This window comes from Lepisosteus oculatus, chromosome 21 (assembly GCF_040954835.1).
Source record: "Lepisosteus oculatus isolate fLepOcu1 chromosome 21, fLepOcu1.hap2, whole genome shotgun sequence".
Lineage (NCBI taxonomy): Eukaryota > Metazoa > Chordata > Actinopteri > Semionotiformes > Lepisosteidae > Lepisosteus > Lepisosteus oculatus.
The window spans coordinates 4,438,651-4,455,471 of NC_090716.1; the positions used below are offsets into that span (position 1 = coordinate 4,438,651).

General features: G+C 43.5%; 1 protein-coding gene across 6 annotated transcripts in view; it reads right to left on the reverse strand.

The window, feature by feature from the left end:
• The window catches only part of phf21aa (PHD finger protein 21Aa), a 70,433-nt gene that overhangs the window by 40,797 nt on the left and 12,815 nt on the right, over window positions 1-16,821 (reverse strand). For all 6 annotated transcript variants that reach the window (XM_015338608.2, XM_015338610.2, XM_015338607.2 and 3 more), the window contains exon 5: window positions 16,454-16,519. In XM_015338608.2, coding sequence (XP_015194094.1) covers window positions 16,454-16,519 — 66 coding nt within the window. The remainder of the gene's footprint in view (window positions 1-16,453; window positions 16,520-16,821) is intronic.

The window sequence follows — 16,821 nt, forward strand, 5'->3', positions numbered from 1 at the left end:
ACAATCACCAGACGAATTCTACTCCACAAGGAATGAGAGCTTGTGGATGGTTAATGGATATTTTTTTCTTCTAAATCTGCAACTTAAGACCAAGAGCAAGTTATGTGTAAAGTGTATCAAAGCAAAAATAAGTCATCAGCTTCTTCACCGTCTGTTGATCACTAAACAGGATCCCAAGCTCTAGTGTAAACTTCAGAACTAGACTACTGTTAACAACCCTTCAAGGAACTGCACCACATTCTCACCAAATCTATATTTTCAACCAATCTGATTAGATGTTAATTCACTGCATTTCTTTAAAGTGTGCATTACACACTTAAAATTTCACACTCGTAATATTTGATACTTCAATATGACACACTTAGTTTTGGAGTTTGCACTAATGCACTAATTTGAGTACATTCCAGATAGAAAAATATCAGAACAGTCCGATCAGTACCTACAAAGTCCTCTGCTAAGCTGCCCTGATCAGTTTTGTTTGTTTTTAAGATTGGAATCGCATTCCAGAATGCAACTGGGTCCCTTGTGTGAAAAGGCAAATATCCTGTGCTTTCACAAACCGCACAGCTAATTTCTGGACGGATGTATCTAGAAAGCAGCTATGAAGAGCTGCTAATCCCTGCTTCATGTCACTGTGTACGGAAAAAAAAAAAGAGTTCTTCAGGCCTTCATCAAGTGAAGTAACAGGTTATTACTGTCTGATACACAAGCTGATGCTTTTGTTAGGTACGGTTTTCCCCGATCGACACACACGTGCATGCACACACACACTGTGACACAACACGCGGAGTTGCCGGCTTTCATTATCTCAGTCTGGGCCAGCAAGCCGTGGAGAACGCCGGCGAGCTGGGCTTAGGAAAGCCACCTGGAGGGCAGGCGCTGGAGTATTTGCCTAATTTTTGATGTGACAGTGCGATGCCCCGCCGTTGTTAACATAATTAAATCTGACTCCTTGAGTGCACTGATCTGTAATGGAAGTCCCCCGGAGACAGCCCGGTGGGCAGCAGCCTTATCAGCTGCAACACATCCGACTCGCTGGAAAAGAGCCATCAGGACCCACGAGCGCAGCGATATCACAGAGACGCGCCTCGGCCAGAACAAGACAGCCTGCCAGCCCTCGCTGTGCCGCCCTCGCGCCGCGCCTTCGCTCATCCCCTCTCCCGGACGAGCCTCGTGTCTGGAGTGCCCTGCTCAGGGGAAGCTGGGACAGAAGGCCCAGAGGCCCTGCCGGCCAACAGGAAAAGGTGCTATATGGCATAGCGGGTTTTCTCCTCTTCCTTCTGGACCTTACCTTGATGGGTGGCACCTCTCCCACGGCATCACCGCACATAAGGACCAGAGCGTTAACCCAGAAATCAAAGCTGAAACGCATCCTTCCTGGCGATAAAGGACGAGGCCAACGTGAATTATCAAACCTTAAAGGCAGAAACGCAAGTGAAGCGTAACACTGTCTGCGGGGGAGTTTTAGGGACCCCCCCCCCCGCCCCCAGTCTTCCCTCCATCTCAAGCTGCTATGGGAGGTACAGAAAAAAGCTCCCCTATGTTTCAGGGGACCCTCCTCCCCCCAGTCTTCCCCCAAGACTCCCGGTCGAGAGCCACCTCAGACATGAATGAGTCTTAGCCCAAAAAGCCACGTAAAAGAGAAAACCGCTTAAAATAAAAATGAAGGACTCCAGTTACTTGCTTTTTGTTCTTCAGTCCTGTACCTCATAAGGGCCTAAGGAAGGGTAAAACACCACTGGGATATTTTAAGAACTTTACTTGAGCTTTTTACTGGTGCTCTGCTGTTGAGGGGAGTTCATGTGTGGGCAGTCCGGTCCTGAGAGGGGAGAATATAAATATCTGGCCTTGATGCGCACAACAGAACAGCGGTTTGATTGAAGAACAACTCTACAGCTCGAGTGAAGACGTTTCAGCGCATTGAAAAGAACAGCAAATCATCTTTGATCTGAATGTCAGGGAGAGCTCCGCACGTGACAGGAGCCGATTTCTTGTTCGGCTACATGAAACCGGTCACGAAGCATCGAAAAACACACAAGGAGACAGTCTTTGCAATATCTGCAAAGGACTCAAGAAAGACCCCTGCTTTCAATGAGCTTACATATGCTTATCTGACATCACACACACGCACAATCAACAGGTGCACAGCAGTTCAAAACTGGGCCTTTTAACCTTCACTTACAATGCACTGTAGACAGAAGAATGTGAAATCTGCTTCTTCTACTGATTTTCAATTAATGTCAAGCTCAAAAGGGGAATCATTTATTCAAGCACGAGCTGTGTTTGATGAGTGGTTAAGTATTAGTGCTTATCAGTTGCCGCCCCCAGTATCTCAGGACAGAGACTCCTGTAAGAATCTACTAAGATAAACGCACAGATTAAGTCACTTCCTGTGTCAATTTGGATGGAACCACTCCTAAAAGAGGGAACAAAGACTAAACCTGGACGCTGTCCAGGTCTATCTAGCTATTATGAGCAGCCCATAAAGTAACCTGAACATCAGTTAAAGACATCTGCACACGGCAGGTACAGGTGTGTCAGAAAAGTTCTAGCCAGCTGGTCACATTTCACACAAAGACCACCTTGATTCCAAAAAAGTGACATATGTTGCACCTGTCACTAGGCAACAGCGTTCTCCTGAGAGGTGCCGTCTGGTAAAAAAAAAAGTCCAGGATGTTAAACTGTGTTTCTGGGTTACAAGTACAGGATGTGGCCCAGAGGAGATATTGCTAGGTGCCAGACCATGGTCTGCTTGGGGGAAAAAAAAAGCAAAATCAAATGTAATGACACATTTATTAGCAGCTACCACGGAAGAGCAGTCAATTCTATCAGGGAAGCACCAACAGCATAGCTTACACTTTTAAGAGATATTTCTCAGGATGGCACTGAAGCACTAGGTCGGTTCTGTCCTGCCAAGCGAGAGGATGTTATTTCACACGCTGTACGAACCCAAGGAACGCGTCTGACTGCATCATCCCTCCACCCTGCCGGGATTCGGGATGGACAAGACTGCTTTTCCCACAGGCACAACGCTCGCCGGAACAGCTCCGACTGGTGCTCTGGTTGGGAACGCGGGCTCCGTAAGGGACTCCGGCGGGAGAGGACGGAGCCCAGAGGAGGAGGAGGAGGAGGAGGAGGAGGAAGATCCAGGCAGGACAGCTCCCATCCCCAGCCCTGTGCTCAGAGCCCATACTCCCAGTGGAGAGACTCGGAAGCAGCCGGCACTCTGGGAAAGCAGCGCCTATACTAGCACGCCGCCTTCCTGCGCCAGCAGCCTCTTCACACAGAGATGGTGCAGTGAGACGTCTCAGATCCAGGAACGTGCAACCCAAAGCATTTTAAGAAACAACAATGCTTCTGTACATATAATCTGCCATGTGTTCCAAGCACATCATCTGCACAGATATGCATATACAATCTTCTACAACCATAATCAAAGTGCTTAAGTTGTATTGGGTAAACTTCATAACTTGAAATACACTCAATTTTGCCTCCGGGCATCAATGGGTGAAAAAAATTGGACGTTTCATTAAAGCTTTATTCTGTTTTGATGTCACCCAAATACAAATACTGTGATAGGTGATGTGAATTCTCTTCTTTAAAAGATTTCTTTTTTTACAAAAGCATCAGAAGTCTCGTTTTTTTTATTTGGCCTGGCCTTTTGTTGTTCGGCAGTGCTTTGTTGTGCGCACTCGCGCCTCGGCCGGCCGGAACAGAAAGGCTACATCTTTAAAAAAAAAACACACACAATCCGCCACGCTTGCGTAGCTCCGACGGCACCGCGGTGACCGACTCTGCGCACTAACGAAATGTGCTGCGCGAGCTGAGCCGGACACAGCCGATGGCCCGATCCCGCCTGCTCCGAGCAGAGGGGAGAACTCCCGGCGCTGGCCGGCCAGTTCATGCCAACCTTTGACCCCAAAAAGCAAAACAACGAAAACGGCAAAAAAACATAAAAGGACGCCATCGAATATGCAAGGCCTTTTTGAATTGGCTCAAAGTATCTGAAATCAGTCTTGATTCCTTTTTCAATTTCCCCTCTTTTTCTGTTAAATCCCCCCCCCCCCAGCCTCTCACGATTCTGCCATGCATCAGTGAGCACCACGGCTAACTCAGCCTCACAGCAAGGCCTCTCATTAGCCGTGGAAAACAAAGCTGGGACTGTGTGAGAAACAGACCGAACGCAACAAGCAGAACCCAGCACTGCCCACTGGAGAGGTCCGATTTCAGAGAGCGTCCGACTGCAGCTGATAAAAAACATTTGCTTGTATTTGCATCCAAAGCCAGTTACCCACCTTTCCACCGAACAGCTTCTACACCAGCTGCCCTCCTCACACGCGCACACGGACACGAGAAACTGCCGGTTTAAGTAACTTTACTGCACAATGGACTTTTCCACAGCTTGTGAAGCAGGTGAGGGGAAAGAAGGAGATAGCAGGGACCTCACTGGTTGATTCACATAACTTGAAAGACCGTAAACAAGAAATACAGCTCTGGAGAGCTTCAAGGTGTTCAAGTGGGTACTTGTGAATTCAGGAGGACGGGGGGACGGGGCTCTCTTGGTCCTGTGACCCCGGATGAGGAGGGAAAACTCCATCACATTGCTCAATCCGCAACTGCTCTGCCAGCCTCCTGTTTGACTTCTACACTGGAAGTAAAATTATGGATCATGGAAGCAAGCAGGCCCAGAAGAATTTTCTATTCAGAAAACAAAAAATGAACGGAACATCCTTTCTTTGCCAAAACAAGCACACCACCCTGACTGGCTGCCACGTTCCTAGACCCAGGACCCATGATTTAAAGGCAATCTGTGTTTGCTATTATTCCCCGATAATGTCACATTTACACATTTTTATCTAATTAGCTTAATTTCCTATGTAGGAATTATATCATAGCTTCTATAATAAAAAGACAAAATATTGCTCAAGAGCATAACAATTGGTTCTCTTCCACCCCCCCCATCATAAACATACACACACAACAGATACTGGTTAATGGATTAAAAGTCTTTATTGCATAGTTTTTAGGTCATAAACCTTAAACTGCAAGGAGCCCCAACAACAAACAGACCCACACAAATAAAAGGTCTTTTGTATAAAACACACGTTTGATATTCTTCTCTCCAAGGCCTAAATGGAAGGGTCAGGAAAATCAATTCCAAGAACCCTGAGCCCCATATGTGAATCTGCTCGTATTCCAACCAATTTTTGAAACTAAATTATTTACACACCGTTTATACAGTTCTGTACCTCGTGCCGCGCAGGTAAAGGCAGAATTTCCAGCCGTCCGTTAGTTTGGGCAAAGATCAGTGGCCACAAGGTGCAACGGCAGTCTACTGCATGTCCGCACAAAAGCACGTCACTTGGCAATAACCTGTGCAAACATGGGGAACGCGCAAGCACCACACAGAAGGATCCGCGGTGCGAAACCAAATCCAGGATCCGTGAGGTCGGAGGCAGCTGTGCCGATCGCAAAGCACAATTTCCTTTTTTTTATTTTTTGGGTGTATTCAAGCAGTGTTCATGAAGACGTTTATAAACGGAACTGGGACACAGAAATAAAAAGCTTAAAGCTATTTTCACAGCTCCATTCAACCATTCCCTCAACAATACTGACTCAATTACAATTGACAGCGGCCCACAGACCTCAACAACTTTGGGAGAATCCTCAATATGTTCCCAGAGTTGACTGTATGTTATCCCCGAGTTTAGAGCGTGTGTTTGTTTAGGGCTGCCTGACCTGCTATGTTTTTGCTTGAAGACAATAAGAATAGCATGATTTATTTTATAATTAAACAACATTTTTATTTTATTTTATTTTTTTTACTGCTAGGAACTCGGATTTCCTTGCAGTCCAAAATCAAGGCCAAGGAAAAACTAGAAACAAACGGGAATAATCCTGTTAATAAAAGCCTCTTGCATGAAAATTGCACAATGTGGCATTAAAAAGGAATATTGAAACGCTTTCATAAATGAATTGCCGGAAATTACACGTTCATGCCCTGGCAATCCCATACCAGTAACAGAGGGATGATGGTTGGCGCAAAAATACTTCACTTGTCTTACCGCCTTCTGAGCAGATAATCATTTCCACGCTTTGGTAACACGCGGTTCCTTACAGCACTGCAGTATGTGTTAAAACCTGCCAGCCAGTTAAAAACAGATTAAGCAAAACAAGAAAAGTAAATGAAGCCCAAAGAACTCCAGCAGGTAACAAGAGGTTCAGCGACAGAAGCCCCCTTTTAATAAAGCCGAGCCCAAGCCTGCCGGCACAACTCCTTCCCTACATTGCAGCTTTCCTACGGTGGAAATCTCAGAATGAGCATAGTCACTTTTTTTTTTAAACACACAAGCAATTTAGTGCCATCAACATCGTTATCAGGCCCTTTTGATTTTCAGAAAGTTAATGAAGTTGCACCCAAAGCCTATGGGAGGAAATGAAAGCAAAGGACTTCTGAAGGTTGTGTGCACATATTCATGTGTGACCTACAGCTACACACCTTGTGTACCTCCCTCTCAAACACCAGCCCTAAAATTGCAGTGTCTATTCATAGCATTGAGCTCTACGGACTCCTACCTAATGATGTATACCTACAGAACCCCAGCCTTTTCAAAGAGGTCTCAGCTGCAGGACTCCTTTATACATCAGACCCATTCAACGAGGACCTCCAACAGAGATCCAACAAAAAAAAATAATGTACCACAGTTAAATGGACTCAGCTGAAATGAATTTTTACAGGCAAGTAATGTTAAAACTAAACACTGGAGTAGCAAGACCTCATTTAGGACATCACATGCAATTCTGGTCACCACATTACAAGCAAACACAAAAGACTTGTAAAGACCGTGGCAATTACTGAACTTCATGGACTATAGAAACAACTTAACTACTTCCATCTTGAATGGGGGACATTAGGACAGGACTAGATACAAACATTCTCCTGAATGGTATGGACAAATATCCTGGAAAAGAACAAGAGGATCTATACTAGGGACTGGGCAATACACAAAGTGCTGAAGGTGTGTCTCAAAAAAAAACTGTAAGAGATTAAGGGAGACCCTCTACCAAAGACAAATAAGAAGGAAAAGTTTCTTAAACCAGAGATTTTTGAACAAAATTCATTTCAGATTGCAGTCTGACAATTCAATATTTTAATTGCTGCTAACTTGAACCAAGTTCACGTCCTGCTACTTTCTCTTTACCGCCTTAAAGAATTTCAATATTTTTCTCCTGACCTTCCCGAACTGAAATGATCTGTGGTTCTCAAAAGAAAAGAAACCATTTGTGAAAAAATGTTAAGAATTAGAAAAACCAATTAGGATTAGATGACACTAAACCTAATGGAGCATTCAGGGCACAAATTTAATAAATCAACTCAACAGAAGTCTTCAGACTTTTCTGCATTTATCTCATTAGTTTTCTTTCCATCTCAAATCCCTAAATACACACAAACAGAAATACATAAATACATATTCACCTACAGTTACATATGCAAGTAGTGTATGCATCTATTCACATCACATGGTGTATTCAATGAAATCTTCACATATCTAGAATACAAAATTGCCTAACAGAGATTACAGCGTTTTAATTCTTGAAGGAATTTAAGACACACTAACTCACGATAAATCCCTAGAATTAGTTTAGAAATAAGAGGTTTAACATTTTGACGTATGAGGTTCATGTGAACTCTGAGCTTAATAGCCCTCCCAGATTTCCTGGGCATTTAACTACAGACATACAGGCCAGAGATGAGCGCTGCGAGTTACTGGGGAAGAGGCCCAACACTGGTCTGGCTCTTTACCGCAGTAAATCTGAAGGTTTACCTACCTTATACCCCTCGTATATCTCTTTATCACTGTTACTCCACAATGAACAGCAAGCTTTAACAAATTAAAACCCCATATTGGGATATTGGGACTCCTGGATTCCCCAGATAAAACTGAAAACATTTCACCGTCAAAAATCATTATTCCTCTCGCTAATGGCAATGCCTTAATTACAAGTTAATTGAAGCTGTACAGCACTGCAGGACAGTTTTGAGCATTTCATTACCGCAACAATACATTTTGTTAAACCACTATCACCACTGAATTACAACTATGATTCAGTGAAGAACAGACCATAATTATTTTTTAATGACAGCGACAACTGTGTGGACCACTGTTTACTTAATTACTAATAACACCATTACAAAAACTGCACTGGGGCATTAGATTAGGAAGGGGGGGGGGGGAGGGGTGGGTTAACACTGACATCTTGACAAAGGTGTCCCCCAGCCAGGAAAGTTTGCCCCCGTCCTGCTACAACTTTCTGTGTCTGGACATCACAATCTTTTACCACAATCCCGCTGTTTAACTGCGCTTTACCATGTTTTTTCCTGCGTCATGGACCTTGCGACCAAGCCATCTCTCCAAAGCTGCTGCTCTGCCTTCTTCCAGGAACTGGACACGCGGGATTCTGGGATCAACACAACGGGACTCCATGGCGAACAGCCTCCTCCGTCTGCCACTCGAGACTTGTCTTTTTCCAAGGTGGCAGAAAACTTTTACGACAAGCAAGCCGACTGGTTCGAGCTTACCCTTCTGTCCTTCAAATTAAGTCCTCCGTCCCTGAAAATTTCTGCAGTTGTGAAGCCAAGTCAATCCTTAACTTAAAAGCGCTTCTGGCAGCCATGATGAAACAATAAGGCATAAACACACACGGTACATGAAAGAATACCAGTGCAGTAAGGATAACTAAAGAGTAAGGATGACTAGAGAGCGAAAATGGTTCCTGCATACAAAGAGATAGGCACGGTGCTTCTGAAGTTCGGGGAATCCTTTGAAAATGTTCACATTTGTTTTTGCTCCCTTGTCTCTCAGGGAAGCTTTCATATTTTTCCTTTCCACCGAACAGCACAGTTGGTGATCCCCCGGACTCATTACACATGGGCACCAGCACCACACAACCCTGGGAAGGGGTTGGGGAAAGGAGCACACACAGAGCTCGGCTGACTGTTCTCAGGCAAAGCAGAGATTGTGCTTGAGTCACTGAATTGGCTCAGCTTGAAAAGTGCAAATAGTGTCGAAACCTGGTGAGCGCTGCCCAGGATCAGCCTGTCCGCTCTTCTCCCCCCAGTTCCTGAATTTTAAAACCACGTGGAATTTATTTTTACCTTCTTTTACCGTGTGTGCATTTCCCATTATTCCAGACTTTCTGACTTTACAGACAAAATTACCCTTTAGCACACTGTCACCTAAATCTGGAGTCCATTAAGCTGAAACAACAAGGAAAATATTACAATTACTGAGCTTGTGCATGATAGGCTTTTGCTTATTCCTCCTTATTAATATATTTTTATATTACTACCCAGCTTTTCTGGTTGTTAACCAAGCCATTCAAAAGAAATCACAATACAGCTGGCTTTATCGTGCTTCGGTTTAGGTCTAAAGCCAACCGGGACGTCAGTCCACAAGCAGAACTCGCAGTTTTTAGAAGAAAAAAAAGGGAGCAACAAATGTGAAATTCGGAGATGTATTTACGTGAAGCCTGGCTTTTAAAGCAGTCCTGCAGAGATTGTCTTTGAGACGCAAGGCCCCATAAGTGGCTCAACCACGAAAGGTGCCAGTCTGAGCTCTGCGGTCTTGGGTTCGAGACTGGGTCACATCGGCAGCCGGCTGTGGCCGGGATTCTCCAGCCGAGCGCAGCCGAGGGTAGGGAGGGAACTGCTCCACTCTCAGAAGCACAGCGCCCCCTCGCAGGCTTGCGGTGCTGTCAGAGACAGACACGCCTCTCCTCCAATCAGCACTGAAGCTCTTGCCAGGGGCGGTGCTTCCTGTGACATGTTACAAGACGAGTGGCCGGAAGGTAGGCGGGTCGGAGGAGCCGGCCTATACCTCCTCTCCCGTGTGCGGCCGCAGGGTTTGGTACCACAAGCCGAGACAGGAGAAGCACACAACTGGCTTTTCTGTATCGAGTAGGTATGGCAAACCAATTGTTGATTCTTAATTAAAACTCTTTGACACTCTTTCAAACAGTACACCCTCCTTATAAGAGACTAAGGGGAGTCCGTTCTTCCCAAATGTCTGTTAAAACACAAATGATGTTTTTTCAGCCCCAAAACACACTACTATATGAGAAAAATGTATACAGTATATACATTCTACTATATATAGTATAAATGCTTTCTGTATTGTGTACTTACCTTTAAAAAAAAAATTGCAACAGTCAATCAAAATTTTTATTTTTTTATCAGACATACACAAGCTCTTTCTTTTATGCGTCATAAATATACTGTAAAAATGTGCTAAAGCATACTAAAAACAAACAACACATATCGTAAGCAATTCGCTAACCCTACAGGCAACCACCAATATTCCTGAATTTTAAAAACATGTAGTATTTATGTTTACCTTGTGCATTTCCTCATTAATGCAGTCCGGCATTTCTGATTTTACAGACAAAGTTACCCGTTAGAACATTTTTCACTGAAGTCCATTAAACCAAATAAACAAGGAAAATATGACCATCACTGAGCTTGTCCATGGTATGCTTTCGCTTCTTCCTTCGTATTTATATTACTACCCAGATTTTCTGGTTGTTAACCAAACCATTCAGGAGGCTTCACAACACAGCTGGCTTTATCATGAGGCTATTGAGAACTAAAGTGGGATGTTTCAATATTTTAAACTAACACAGATGGGCCCTGCTGCAGAAGGCCGAATATGGCACCAACTGTAAAATAAAAAAAAAACACTGATGTGCTATGAGGGCCTTTTTATCCCAGTGAGGTGTTCTGACACGCCAGTGCGTATGTTATGTTCCAAATCTTGCCACAAACTAGTATCAAATAACCAAAACAAGGAGCAAAAGAGCTGCTTATAAAAAACTCCCCAAAAACATTCCAGGCTCATTTGGTTTCTCTCTTACAGATAGGCAGGTCTCTTGTTTAGCAATTCAGTGGTGTAACCTCTTATGATCCCTAACTTCCAATTAATTTTTTATCACCCGCGGGCCGCGCTGATATAGAAGGAGAAGTCACTATTCCTGTAGTAAGAGGGCTGAGATTAAAACAGGCTGAGGTTCATTACATTTCCTGCTGGACTATCACAGGTTAGCAGCCATGCGTCCCAGTGACCTTGACTGTCCCGTTTGCCTTTAATCCCCACATGTATCACCACCACAGTCCAGTAAACTAGAACCTGCTACTGAGGAGACCTGGCTTCAGTAATTAAAAACTGCCTATAGGACTTCCTGCATGCTCAAATTCGAAAAGAGGCAGAGCAAACCATGTTAACAAGCCGTGAGCTAGGGTGAATGTACAGTACGTTTTCTCTTTAATTTATTCCTAATTCTTTTGGAGGAGTACATGAGAAAGTATTATTTCACAATTTATATATTACCATTACTAAAATGTCCGTAGGATGCTTGCCACCTTGAATATCCTACCATTTGTGGAAGCTTCTGAAAAATATATTTACAGGCATTTAAAATGTCAGTTCTACATTTACTTTGAAATACTGCGCACAATGACTTTCCTGCCAATGTTTTTATTTCCTAGTCAAATCACCACATATATCTTAGTTTGCACAACTCACTTTGCTTCCCTGAGAATCCATTTAATAAGCAGACCTGCTGTTTCCCAGTATCAACTGGCAAGTATGAACAAACTCACAAATCTGACTTCCTTACAACAGAAACGGCAGCGCTACAATTTCCACTTGCAACAACACAAAAACGGCAGAGCACAAGAGGTGTCATTCTTACAGTGGCAACGGTCACTCCAATACTGACCTTCAGAGGAACGTCGTGTTTTCTTAAAACTGAGAAAAGGAGGCACTTTTTATGCAAAAAATGTGTGCTGGTGAAAGGGTGGAACAAGTTGCCCAGCCATGTTGTTGAAGCAGATACCCTGGCTTCTGTCAAGACATGGCTGGATAACATCCTGGGATCAGTTAACTACTAAATACCCAGCAGGCTAGATGGTCCACATGACCTCTTCTTGTTTATAACTGCTCTAATGTCAATATTTAGCCAGGAGTTCTCCCAACCCTGGTCTCCTTCATTGCTTATCCAACCTCACCTGCACTTTCTGAACTGTGCATCAGCCACTTGGACACCATGCTCGGAAGATTTTAAAAAATCTTCTATGCCGGCAAACTGCTGAAATAAGAAAGCACTCCGCAGGACTGAAACCGCAGGTGTCCGTGTTAGCGCACAGGAAAGAAACGTCCGAGGAGTGCAAACTGTGTTTACACTACAAAGACGCTCATGCACAGGCTTCCTCCATGCTCCTGAATCCTGCCAGGGAGGGCCTGTCTCGACGTGCTACGGCACAGGCTCCCAGCCGGTTCCTCTCGCTCTCCCCTCTCTTTCTGTCCCACCCTCCGAGAGGATCTCATTTTTAGCTCACAGCTAACATGGCTCTCTCCCTCAATTCTGTGCCAGAAGAGCCAAGCAGGACGAAACCTACAATAAAGCTCGAGCAGATCAATATGGCCAAGCGCCAAAAAAAAAAAAACAGAAATGAGAGAACGTGTGATCCCTGGATTTTTCCCGTGTTTAAATGTCAGTGTAATGTATTCAGATCCACTGTTTTTTTGTTGGTTGCTGGACACTCAGTAGGGCGTTCGTCTTAAGTGAGAAGGTAGAGAAATCTCACTCACAGGAGTCTGAGGTTTTCAGAGAAGCCTGAGGTCTACAACCCCAAGTTCATATAGGAGCTACATCTTAACATCGACCCACACTTAAGAGACACAAGCTGGGGGATCAGATAAAAGAGATTGCCTCTGTTCACGTTTTTTGCATGAAATGTGAACGGGGTCTGTGCTTTACCACAGTAACTCACAATAATATGGACAGAAGCGCAGGATGATTCCATTAAAATGAGAGGGCTGTGTGAGTCACTTTATCACACTACATTCAAGGTTCAACGTGTTCCATGCCACACACACCAGCAATCCTAACACAGAAGCTATATTTAAAAGACAAATGCCTGCAACATCCTATTGAAAATTTCAGCTTCCCCATTCAATGGAGAAGCAGCTCAATCACAGTACGCAAATGAACCTTCTCTTTCATTAAAAGCCATACTTTTAATTGTTTACGTACAACAAGTTGACCTCCCAGAGTAGGAATGTTTCACAATCACACCCCCTTGTCACTGTGAGCCCCATGAAAACTGTTGTGTAATCGAGACTCTGACCCTCAATGTCAAAACATCGCATCAGAAGGGAGCTTTTCCATCCTGGTCCTCCTGAATACGTTAGCCTTTGTAACTGAATTGATCTAACTAACAAACCTTCTTAATTAAATCCTGCTCCTAAAAGGTGCAGTTTCAAAACTTGCTTCAAATATTCTTGGAAACATTTTAAAATATACCTGAAGTGCTGCAAACAACTCAAGAAGGTCTAATAAGTAAATTAGACATCAACTATGGGGCTTAATTTAAGGACACACAGTGGGAACAAAAAACAGATGCTATTAGCAATCCACTGATTAATCACGCTCGGGTGACACCATTATGAGTCCACTGGACTCTTACCTCTATTTCACTGCTTAATCATAACACTGGCCGCCGATCCCCATGCAGTGAGCAGCAGTATTTTCCAATGAAAAACATGGTTCATCAGCACTCAGTAAGGGGCTATACCACAGGCACAATGGGGCCCTTGCGGTACAGGTGCAGAAGAGCTGGAACCCTGAGAACTGGAAGGATTTAACAAAACCCTGCAGATGAAACAGTTGTCTCTCTCTGCTCCGCCAGGTGAAACATCCTCGCTTTCGCCGAACAAGAGGTTGAGTGGGGTGGGCAGGGTGCAGGAAAACGAGAGGAGGGATCAAGCGCTTGCCCTTTGTAGTGAGACAGGCTCTTCGTTTTACTGAAGGAGAGCCCTCCGATTTCACATCTGTCGTGTCGGAACTGCATGCTTAAGATGTAGAACGAAAACTGCACAGCACGGGCTGAAACAAGAAGTTATAAACGTCCGAACAGATGTGGATCGCTAGGGGATCACAGACCCTTTCGTATTCTTGATTCCCAGACATTTGACCTTCTAAGCGCTCAGGGTCTGGCACCTAGCAGGCAAGTTTAGGCGGCATTATCAGTTCCACAACAATAATTGTTCATAGCGGATAAAAACCCTTATGTAATGTGTTCAGTGACATTTGTCCTATGTTGCAGCTTGCTCTGTGACTAAACAAGTTTAGGAGACCTGGCAGACTGATACAAATATGCAAGAAAAAAAAATCCATACAGAAAAACAGGATCAAGAAATTGCTGGCATTTGCTTTTATGAATAAACAAAACCTAAAAGGGTAAAACGAGAATGAATGCAAAACACAAAGCTAAAGGCAGCAGCTGGATTTAATTCTATCAAGACAATGCTCTTCAAGTCAAAGAATACTGGGTATTGACATGGAATACTTCTTCCTAATCAAAAAAATCCCTTAAAGCTCTTTACAGTTGGGAAAATCAATATGCTGGTTTGTGTAGGCATTTCAACTCTAGGAATGTCATAATGTCTCATCAAAAGAAAGCACCACCGCATAAAAAACGGGCACGGGATTTTAGTATCCTCTATATCTACAGTACATGATGCATGTATGCATACAGACCCAATCAGATGGCCTATGTAACTACAGGAAGTAAGCACTGTTAAAAACTTGCTTAGCATCATTTGTCAACTGGAAACATTCCGAAATATTCCGGCTAAGCATTTCAGGACAAAACCATCTGCTTTTGATTCTCGTTGGGAACAGCATTATCACCACATGCCCGTTTTAACGTTCTGCAAGCGCAGCTTGTATAGCCCCGGCCGATTCCAAGCGGCAAAGGCAATCCGTACCAGTATTTCCTGCTACTTCCCGTTCACCGGAGCCTTTGCAGAAACATATGCACACATCGATACAAAATAAATGAACTGCACAAAACCTCCCATTAAGATGTCTCAGGCCTTGGGACGACCAACACGTTAAGACGTTTTTTCTTTGGAAAGCAAGCGGCAAAGCCTGCTGTAAACCTGACATTTTAACCTCCTGCGCCAGTCTAGTGAACAAAAGGCTCAATCAATACGTGATGGGCAGGCTTCTTAAAAACTGACATTTCTTTTAAAAAAAAAATATCCAGGTCAACATTGGCAGTCCGACACAAGACACAAACGGAAAATACGTGAACGAAAAACCAACACTCATCCGAAGAATGCTTCTCTACACAATAGGGTCGTGCAACACATGACATTAAGAAAGAAAAGTTTGTTTGTTTTTTAAAAAGTGGTTTGCACAGAAGAGACAAGCTTAACGGAGCATTAGTATTAAAAATGACTGCTTTGCTCTGCTTTTCTTATTGGGAAAAGCCCCTGGAATGCCTTCCTCAACCATCCTGCAATCTTTCTGCTACAAAATATTTCAAAAACCTAACCAATTGATTATCTGTACATCAAAAATAAAGTATATACGCATATTAATCAAATAAAAATCCACACCCGATTCGCAATTACAGTACAAGTTAGAATTAAACATAAAATAAGAAAAGAGAAATCATCATTGCATGAGGACGCATCTCTAAAACCAGCAGCAGATGACTGCACATATGCTGCACTATATACAAAGAGCACTGGCTAGTGTTCGGATTCTGTCTGAAACAATTTAATTTCACCCAAGGATGTTACGGTAAACATAGTAAAAGCGGTAAAATGAAACAAAAGAGTTGGTGAATCAATAACTTAAATCGGGAGGTTTTGTTTCGCTTTTCATGCAAAACACCTGGGAAGTAATTTGGGGCAACGCTTAATGCTTCTGCCTTAAACTGTTTGGAAATCTAAAATCTGCAACAGATCTGAGATGCTTGTGTTTGAAAAGTTTTTTAAAAAATCCATATAGCAGAAGAGGCTAATGCACAAAACATGTTTTTTTTTCTGAGTGCCCTCCTGACAAGCAGAGGAAGACAGCACAACTGCTGCCAGAAAAGACATTTTAAGAAACACCACACTGATTTTGCACTTGCTCGATGTCTTATGGTTTTACAGACACCTCTGGCACCGAAGTTCGCCGCTATTTTTAAGACATTCTGCAATTATTTCACCACAACCTGGAAAACGTGTTAACAGAAATGAGTGATCACGAACCCACCTCAGAACCAGGCTTTTAAATGAGTGAGCGTGATTAATGCCTTTTAATCTCTCCTCCAACAGACAGTTCGAAGAGACAGGCAGCCCACACCAAGGAACGATATTTTGTCTGCAACAGACCTTTAAAAAAATGTTTCTTGTTTCACAAGATTGAGAGGGACACCACATATCCCGATTGCTGATAAAAGCGCTGGGAGAATTCAGAACCAGAACCACAGAGAAAAACTGAGCAAGTTATAGTAAACGTGATGTTTAACTGTGAAAATAATAAAAGCAATAGCGTGTGTGTGTGTGTGCACACCATCTGTAGAGCTCTTAAAAACTTGCTGGATCCAGCGTCCTACCTGCTTCTCACTCAGAGCCGTGATCTTGGCTTGAAGTTCATGTAGCTGCTTCTTCAGATCAGCATTCTGCAGGCAAAGGACACAACTTATTGAAGTGAGCGCACTAAAAGCCATCTACGTCTCACAAGGATAAGCAGAAAAGGTAAAAATCAAAAGCTGAAAATGAATGCTTTTGACTGCCGCCAAACATGTTTTATCTAAGGGTTCAGAACAATAAAGGACCTTTTTCACCCCCAAGTAGACCCGAACATTTTTATGCCATTTGCTCCGCTCTGACAGAACTTACAGTGTATCATTTACAAAACAGGCCTGCCTCCATCATTTCTATCACTGTGGCCTGTACTAATGGGGGGCTTCAAGAAAAAATG